Raw genomic sequence first — 9,229 nt, forward strand, 5'->3', positions numbered from 1 at the left:
AAAAAAAAAAAAAAAAGTAGGATAATAGTATTGTGGTTGTGTTTAAAAAGAATCCTTATCCTTTAGTGATATATAAGACATGTTCACAAATGAAAAGGTGTTTGGAATTTACTTCAAAATACCAGGGGAGGAGGGGAGAGGTGGAGGGGCGGAGGATGCATGATTAGCCCTGACTGGCAGTGGTGAGGGCTGGTGATGGGCAGGGGTCTTCGTGAGATTCTGGCTACCTCTGTCGGAAACTGTCGTGTTCACTAGTCCGTGGCTGTTTCAATGAGCTGATGGGCAGTGAAGAGAGGTGTGTCACCTCCCTGGAGGTACATCCGGAGAGATGAGCATCTCACGGGGGACAGCGGATGGATGCTGTGAAGTGGGGCAGTGCGACCCAACAAGATGCAGACGTCCAACCCCGAGTGTTACGTCCAGCCTTACTCTGAATCTAGCCTACGGTCAGTTCCTTGGGGAGTGCAATGCAATGATGTCACTCTGCCGAAAAGAGGCTTTTGGTTTTAGACCTCTGAAGAGTCAAGACTGAGTGGCTTGTTGAGTTCGTCACATCCCCAGATAGACACTTTTGTGAAGACCTGAATTGTGCACACAGTCGAAAACGCAGGAGAGGACAGTGCTAAAAGAAAACAATGCTGAACATGTCACTTTAAAAGATCACAGGTGTGTACAGATACACGTGTGTGAGCAAGCAGGGCTCAGTGCACACTCCTAGGTTTTCCAGCTCTGCCTGCTGAGAGGCCTGAAGCAGTGACACCCCAGGAGCCATGAGCACATCCAGCACCGAGGTCTCGGTTTCTACACACCATCCTCTAATAAAAGGTCATCGGTGGGGACTTCCCTGGTGGCTCAGTGGTTAAGAATCCGCCTGCCAATGCAGGGGACACGGGTTCGATCCCTGGTCCAGGAAGACCCCACATGCCACGGGGCAACTAAGCCCTGCGCTCTAGAGCCAGCATGCCACAGCTACTGAGCCCCTGCGCCACAACTACTGAAGCCCTTGCGCCTAGAGCCTGTGCTCTGCAACAAGAGAAGCCACTGCTCGCCGCAACTAGAGAAAGCCTGCGTGCAACGAAGACCCAACACAGCCAAAAATAAAATAAGTAAAAATAATTAAAAAAAAAAAAAAAACAGTCATCGGTGGAAAAGCTGGGGAAAGCCCAGTCAGGTACGTGCTACAGTTAATAGTAACGCCCCAGAGTGAGTGCTGTGGTTAAAAAAAAAAAAAAAAGTAGGATAATAGTATTGTGGTTGTGTTTAAAAAGAATCCTTATCCTTTAGTGATATATAAGACATGTTCACAAATGAAAAGGTGTTTGGAATTTACTTCAAAATACCAGGGGAGGAGGGGAGAGGTGGAGGGGCGGAGGATGCATGATTAGCCCTGACTGGCAGTGGTGAGGGCTGGTGATGGGCAGGGGTCTTCGTGAGATTCTGGCTACCTCTGTCGGAAACTGTCGTGTTCACTAGTCCGTGGCTGTTTCAATGAGCTGATGGGCAGTGAAGAGAGGTGTGTCACCTCCCTGGAGGTACATCCGGAGAGATGAGCATCTCACGGGGGACAGCGGATGGATGCTGTGAAGTGGGGCAGTGCGACCCAACAAGATGCAGACGTCCAACCCCGAGTGTTACGTCCAGCCTTACTCTGAATCTAGCCTACGGTCAGTTCCTTGGGGAGTGCAATGCAATGATGTCACTCTGCCGAAAAGAGGCTTTTGGTTTTAGACCTCTGAAGAGTCAAGACTGAGTGGCTTGTTGAGTTCGTCACATCCCCAGATAGACACTTTTGTGAAGACCTGAATTGTGCACACAGTCGAAAACGCAGGAGAGGACAGTGCTAAAAGAAAACAATGCTGAACATGTCACTTTAAAAGATCACAGGTGTGTACAGATACACGTGTGTGAGCAAGCAGGGCTCAGTGCACACTCCTAGGTTTTCCAGCTCTGCCTGCTGAGAGGCCTGAAGCAGTGACACCCCAGGAGCCATGAGCACATCCAGCACCGAGGTCTCGGTTTCTACACACCATCCTCTAATAAAAGGTCATCGGTGGGGACTTCCCTGGTGGCTCAGTGGTTAAGAATCCGCCTGCCAATGCAGGGGACACGGGTTCGATCCCTGGTCCAGGAAGACCCCACATGCCACGGGGCAACTAAGCCCTGCGCTCTAGAGCCAGCATGCCACAGCTACTGAGCCCCTGCGCCACAACTACTGAAGCCCTTGCGCCTAGAGCCTGTGCTCTGCAACAAGAGAAGCCACTGCTCGCCGCAACTAGAGAAAGCCTGCGTGCAACGAAGACCCAACACAGCCAAAAATAAAATAAGTAAAAATAATTAAAAAAAAAAAAAAAACAGTCATCGGTGGAAAAGCTGGGGAAAGCCCAGTCAGGGACGTGCTACAGTTAATAGTAACGCCCCAGAGTGAGTGCTGTGGTTCTCATGTGAGATGCTGTCGTTACAGAAAGCTGGGTGAAGGGTAGAAGACTCGCTATTCTGCAGTCTCATGTTATTTCAAGATAAAAAGATGAAGTTCCCTCTGGGAAAAAAGAACTGCCGGGCAAAAAATAAATGCATTAGAAGACTGGGCTTAAGACCATCCGGGAAGCTGTGAAGTCATGTTTTGTAGCTCACGTAGCCCGAGTATGAGTGACCAGACGTGGCCACGGCTGAGCACGCTGCAGCCTGCTCAAGGCAGCGCTCTCCCTCCTGAGAACGACCAGCCCCGAGTCTCACAGCCAGGAAAGACCATAAAAGGAAAGGCCTACGACTTCTGGACACTAAGTATCCAACTATTTTTCCCGTTACTCTGCCTGCAGCCCAGGGTGGGTGGGCTGGGGGACACGGAGCCTCGGTCCCTTGGTGAGTGGCCAGGAACCCCACCAAAGCCCCCCAGTTCATGAGGATTATCCAAAGCCAGCTGGCTACGAGCACATCATGAAACACCAAGGTAAGTGTAAACCCATCTGAAGCTCCTTATGTCAAGAGATTAGCCTACAGAACGGGCGTCCTTCTGTGTATGAATACTTTAGCTTTTGTTCACCTTTTCCCTCCTGTATTTGTTCCTTTCCTGTTTTATTATCTTTACATCATGCTATTTATAACTATGCAGAGTGCATCTTCTTAAACTACCAGTATTGCAATAAATTCACCGGAATTTAAAATGTGTAAGATTCACACTTCAAAACGAGTCCATCTGAACTTACCAAGCCAATGCACTTTTTCAATATACTCCACACGCTGAAATCACTTCTGGTAAACATCGGAGCAGGCAACGACGTCCTGTAAAGGGGTAACCAGAGTGACATGTATTTATTCAACCAACGTGAGAGTCACTTATGACCGATGGTTTCGCACAATGACCATGTCTTCCTTTAACCTTTCTAAGCATCAGCACTTCTCTATGCTGGCATATGCCTGCAGAGAAAAAAAGGACCAGACTGCTGCTGAGGTCCCAAAGAAAGCTTTCTGCATCGATCTTTGGAGGGCCTCCCAGGAAGCAATCATGGCCACACAGGCGATTTCCTCCACGGAGCTGGGGAGATGGGTCGCTGAGCCCCCGGGCAGCCGTGTGCCAGCAGCCCGGAGCAGCAGCAGGGCTGCAGACGGAGGTGGAGCCAAGAGGACCCCAAGAGGGAACTGCATGAAGAAAACCTCCTCAGGGGCTTCCCTGGTGGTCCAGTGGTTAGGACTCCACGCTCCCAGTGCAGGAGGCACGGGTTCGATCCCTGGGCAGGGAACTAAGATCCCGCGTGCCACGTGGCATGGCCAAAAGAAAGAGAGAAAACCTTTTCAGAAACCAGCTCTTAAACCCCTTTGAAGCCTGTGCTTGTCTTTCCTGAGGCACCTTCCTCCCCAGGTGTCTTCCCGCTGATGCCGGGGAAGCCCGGGCACAGGAGACCCTGCTCACAGTGAACTGGGTCGGGGGACCACGGGCCTGGGGGGGCAGGTGGGAGAGGAGGGCAAGGCAGCGGTAGACGAAATGGGAAAGAAAACTGACATTCACGAGGCACCATCTGCCAGGCTGCCGGCAACCAGCATGTGGCTCCACTCTGCCAGCTCTCGTCTGGGGTCCCGAGCGGCCAGGGCAGGACGGGCCCCTGCTGCGAGGGAGCCACGAGGAAGGAGCGTGGCTCCGTGGACGGTGGGAAAGGGGTCCAAGGATGACCCTGGGGAGGCAGGAGCTGAAGAGATGGAGGTGGAGGAGCGGGCCGGAGCCAGGGGCATGGAGCCCCGACGTGGCACAGGCCCCGACGTGGCACAGGCCAGGGGCACCGAGGACCCCAAGAGGCTGGGACCACAGACACGGGAGGGGCCGCCCCAGGAGAGAGGCGAGGGTGCAGGTCCTCAGCCTAAGAGGAGAGCCTTACTGTTCACGGCCCAAACCGCCACTTCAGAGAGGAAAAGGGGCCGCTGTCCCCGTCACTCGGGGCCACGTGCGCCTTGCCTGGGAAAGCGCACAATCAGACCCGTCCTCTGAGATAGCTGGAAGGAAGGAGGAGGGGCAGAGCAGTGAAGAGGCGCCTCCTTGGGGGATTCAGGAGCAGTGGTGGGAGGGGGCCGTGACAGGAGCGGGCGGGTGAAGGCACCCAAGGGTGTCTGGAGGCCAGCGTGTCAGGCCTGGGGCTGGAGACGGGAGGGAGGGGCGGGCCCTCGGGCGGCTTGAGCCAGATTCCCGCCTACAGGGTGCGGGGCGCTGACAGCAGAGGTCCAGGCCGCACAAGCAGGCAGAAGGTGCTCTGACAGCTCCGGGGCCCCAGGTGGGCACTGGGTGCCAGCGCAGGGCAGAGATCTGGGGTACAGCTGGGCTCCCTGGAGCCGAAGCGCAAACAGCGCGGGGTGGACAGAGGCTGCCATCTCCACCCACCTGACTCACGGCTGTCCCGCCTACGTCCCCCCTTCTGCTGGTGAAGGCTTAGGTCACTGTCATCAGAATCTGCTTGCATGAGAATGCAGTGCTGGTGGGGAGAGAATGGACTGCGGTCTCGCCGCACTAATAACTCACTCATGGGGTGAGAGGTCGACACGTCAAACGCAGGCGGCTGTGCGCGAAGCTAGCAGTTGGGTCTGATACCAGTGACCTCTGGCTCTGTGCCAGGCCCCCTGCCAACGCTAGGGCGCCCACGGAGCTCAGTCCTCCAGCAGCCCCAGGGCAGGGACGGCCGCCCGTCCACTTACAGATGGGGGTCACGCTGAGGAAGCACCATCACTGATCTCCAGGGACCACGCAGAGGCCAGTGGGTTTCGGGGTCTTTGGCTGAACAGGGCCCTGGGTCTGCCCAGGGGGCAGGGCCCAGGTGACATGGGACGGATGTTCCTCCAGCTCAGGGCCCGCTGCAGATGTGGGGCGAGGACAGGCGTGCTGGGAGACTCCAAAACGTCCGTGTGGGATGACATACCTGTGCTTTTGAATTCCATTCTCTTGAGGAGGCCTCTCCCCAACTTTTCCAATCCCATTACTTTTGCTGGTGTCCACATGAATCACGCCAGTGACTCTCTGATTTGCCTCTGAAAATTCCCCAGAAGAGTTATCAGAATCAAAGCCTGTGCGAGACAAGCAGAGTGGTAACTTCTGCAGGGCTTGGAATATGGAAAAGCCTACCTCTAAGAATTCTCACTCTGCAAGCAGGCACCTGAAGCTCGAGAGTGCTTTTTGACTGACACGTTCAGAGTAATGAACTCTGCTTCCCAAGAACCGAAGGTCGAGGCGGAGCACGAGGACCGCTCCCGGGGACTCCCCGCATGAGGCCACCACCCTGCCACCAGCGCCACACTCTCCAGGTCCTTACGTGGGGGGCGGCTCCTGGGCACTAGGACAGGTTTTCCCTGTTGTCGTCAGTGACCGTACCCCCTGGGGCGGCCACCTCTATGGTGTTCACACCTAACTCAGGCTGCAACCTCTTCCTCCACTGCACAAGCTGCAGTCAAGCTCCGCATCATGTCCTGAAACACAACCTGCTGCAGTGTTTCTAAGACCGAGCACCGCGCAAACACACCGCCAGAACCTACCAAACCAACCAACAGTAACCGAAACAGCAGACGATGGCTGCGAACGCAGAGGGCACGTCACGTACATGGAAACCTCGGGGAAAGTGAACTATTAGGACTTGTGTGAAATACAGTTGTGTGGTCTCCTGGCCCATCCCATCCCCCGAGTAAGAGTAACACCACCCTGGGCTGTGCTCCGTGCCCCTTCTGCAACGGGAACGCTTTCTCCCAAAGCAACCAGTGACTACAGGGAAAAGGAAAATGTGTTTCCGCTCAACTCAGCCAGTGCAATCCACTGAAATACTCAAGTTCTGCTGCAGAGCAGGCCCGGACGGGAGCTGTGGCTGCCAGGCCAAGTCCCTCCAGCTGCAGCGGGGGGCTCCTGACCACTGACTATCGATGGCCTTGACAACTTCAGCGAGGGCACAGCCCACGAGGAGCTCAGGGCTCCCATAACAGCCCCTCATTTCCGAGAGGAAGGTGAGGCCCAGGGTGACGGGCCAGGCGGTGACTATATGGTCAAACACGAAACACAAACAAACCTGCTGCTAAAAAGCCTCCTTGAGAAAATGCAAGAATAACCTCCCTTCGGATTCTTCTATATTGACAGATGCACAAAATATAGTAGTATTGAGATTGATTATGCAATGAATTTGAAAGGATATATTAAAAATGAACCTCTTGGACTTCCCTGGTGGCGCAGTGGTTAAGAATCTGCCTGCCAATGCAGGGGACACAGGCTCAAGCCCTGGTCTGGGAAGATCCCACATGCTGCGGAGCAGCTAAGCCCGTGCGCCACAACTACTGAGCCTGTGCTCTGGAGCCCGCAAGCCACCACTTCCAAAGCCCACATACCTAGAGCCCGTGCTCCACAACAAGAGACGCCACCGCAATGAGAAGCCCGCGCACCACATCAAAGAGTAGCCCCCCACTCGCCACAACTAGAGAAAGCCCACATGCAGCAACGAAGGCCCAACACAGCCAAAAATAATAATAAATTAAGTTTTTTAAAAATGAACCTCTTAAATAATCAATGCTTTCTGAAATAGCCTGTCACCTCTAGTTTTTGCTAACTATCCGCAAAGCAACATCTACTAATCCCCAGTCTAAACTTAGCCTGAAGCAGTCCCCGCTTAAGGATGCTCAGTCCTATGGACCTGGTGTTACCCTGCACGGGTGTCCCCAACTCCAAGGACCTCCCTCAGGGCTGAGATTCTGGGCCAGCATCAAGTAGAAAGTTCGTTTAAATCACAACCCTGGTGTGTGCCCAAGAAAACAAAGCAGCTCCTCCCTGACAAGCGCATTGAAGTCTTGTCTCTGATGAAGCCAACACTACGTAACAGTTTAAACACTTTAATATACAACACACGTTTATTATAGAAAAAGAAAATACAGACAAGCAAAGGAGATAGTCGAAATCATCTGTAATCTGATCACTCAGAGATACCCACCTTTGACAGGTCAGTCTGACTTTTTACAACCCTTAATCTGTACATATTTTTCATGTACTTTAAAAGCTTTCAATTTAAAGGTACTGATTCTTGGGCTTCCCTGGTGGCGCAGTGGTTAAGAATCCACCTGCCAATGCAGGAGACACGGGTTTGAGCCCTGGTCCGGGAAGATCCCACATGCCGCAGAGAAGCTACGCCCGTGCGCCACAACTACTGAGCCTGCACTCTAGAGCCCTCCCGTGGCAACTACTGAGCCCAAAAGCCACAACTACTGAAAATAAATAAATAAAGGTACTGATTCTTGTAGGAAGTAATTGCCTATCTTTTAAAAATTTATTTATTTGTTTATTTATTTATTTTGGCTGCGTTGGGTCTTCGTTGCTGCCCGTGGGCTTTCTCTAGCTGTGGCGAGCGGAGGCTCCTCTTCGTTGCGGTGCGCGGGCTTCTCACTGCGGTGGCTTCTCTTATTGTGGAGCATGGGCTCTAGGGGCGTGGGTTTCAGTGGTTGTGGCTTGTGGGCTCAGTAGTTGTGGCTCATGGGCTTAGCTGCTCTGCGCGGCATGTGGGATCTTCCCGGACCAGGGCACAAACCCGTGTCTGCTGCACTGGCGGGCGGATTCTTAACCACTGCGCCACCAGGGAAGCCCCAGTAATTGCCTAGTGAAGTCATTCATTTAATAACTGCTGGGTTTAAACACTTTTCAAATCAGAGTCACAAAGTAAGGCCGATTCTATAAACAGCAAAGTGGTCACTGTCTGGGTATTTCATCGTGTTAGGAGACTTCGTAGTTTTCAACTTTCTGTTATTTGCTTGGGAACCAAAGGGCTGAGGCGAGGAATTATTTTCACCTAGACATCTGCCTCTTCCGCCTGCATCTCAGGGATATGCGGAGAGGTCCCGCCGTGCGGAGAGGCAGGGATGGGGTCACCTACACACCGCACTCCATGCAGTTCAAGCCCTCTCTGGGGAAAGACCTTCCGGAGTATCGGTTACACTGGTCCCAGATGAAAGGGAGCTTCCCAGGAGGCTCCCAGGTGAGAAGGCCATGCCGAGGCCGGGCCCGCTTGGTCTCAGATGTGGTCAGCCTGCGAGGGCCAGGCGGCCTGAGGGCGTGAGTCCCTGACAAACACCCCGCTTGGGGGGAATTCAACTGCGGAAGACTACTGACGGGCGTGCGGGTTAAGCAGACAAGCACGCTTCCCAGGAAAACACGTCTACAAGGAACACAATAGCTATGAAGTCACGGAAGATAAGATGGCTCAGCAGTTCAGCCTTTGAAAACAGCGATGAGCTCAGGGCCTGCTCCTCCTGGGGCTTCGGACAAGAATCAGTCAATAATCTCAGGCTGCCCATCCCTCAACCTGCTCCAACCCTTCACTCAGGAGAAGCATGGCCGCTGAACACCCGGGAGCACAGGGCCAGGGCTCCACGAGACAGGAGCACCAGCAGGGACGGCAAAGGTGTCCCGGGGAACAGTGACAGTGCTCAGGAAAGAGCCTTTTGGCGTGCTGGGCACCACGCTCTTTCAGCACTGATTACGGAAGTGCCCCTCTGACTGCCCTTGGGAGGGTTAGCACTGAAAAACCCGGCGGCAGTAATATTTCAGAGCTGCTCTTTCTATGTTCCCACACCTGAGAGGGAGGCATGGGCTGGAAGAGTCTCCTGAAGTCCGTCTCCACCAACGGGACCCCTCACTAGAAAAAGCAAAGTGATGCTCCCCCTGCTGACGAGGAGGGTGGAGGGCAGACAACGGGGCGGGGGGGGGGGGGGGCTTGAACTTGAGTTCTGGGGC

At 53.8% G+C, this 9,229-nt stretch overlaps 1 protein-coding gene across 2 annotated transcripts in view; it reads right to left on the bottom strand.

Moving 5' to 3' along the window:
• OSBPL2 (oxysterol binding protein like 2) overlaps positions 1-9,229 on the bottom strand; it is a 25,103-nt gene that overhangs the window by 15,144 nt on the left and 730 nt on the right. Inside the window, exons 2-3 of one of the 2 annotated variants that reach the window (XM_007462261.1) lie at positions 5,397-5,505; positions 3,204-3,279 (exon numbers count right to left, since the gene is read on the bottom strand). In XM_007462261.1, the coding sequence (XP_007462323.1) occupies positions 3,204-3,279; positions 5,397-5,505 (185 nt within the window). Of the gene's footprint in view, positions 1-3,203; positions 3,280-5,396; positions 5,542-9,229 lie in introns of both variants that reach the window. The other variant, XM_007462260.1, reaches the window with a different exon arrangement.

This window comes from Lipotes vexillifer, unplaced genomic scaffold (assembly GCF_000442215.2).
Source record: "Lipotes vexillifer unplaced genomic scaffold, Lipotes_vexillifer_v1.1 scaffold1798, whole genome shotgun sequence".
Classification (NCBI taxonomy): domain Eukaryota; kingdom Metazoa; phylum Chordata; class Mammalia; order Artiodactyla; family Lipotidae; genus Lipotes; species Lipotes vexillifer.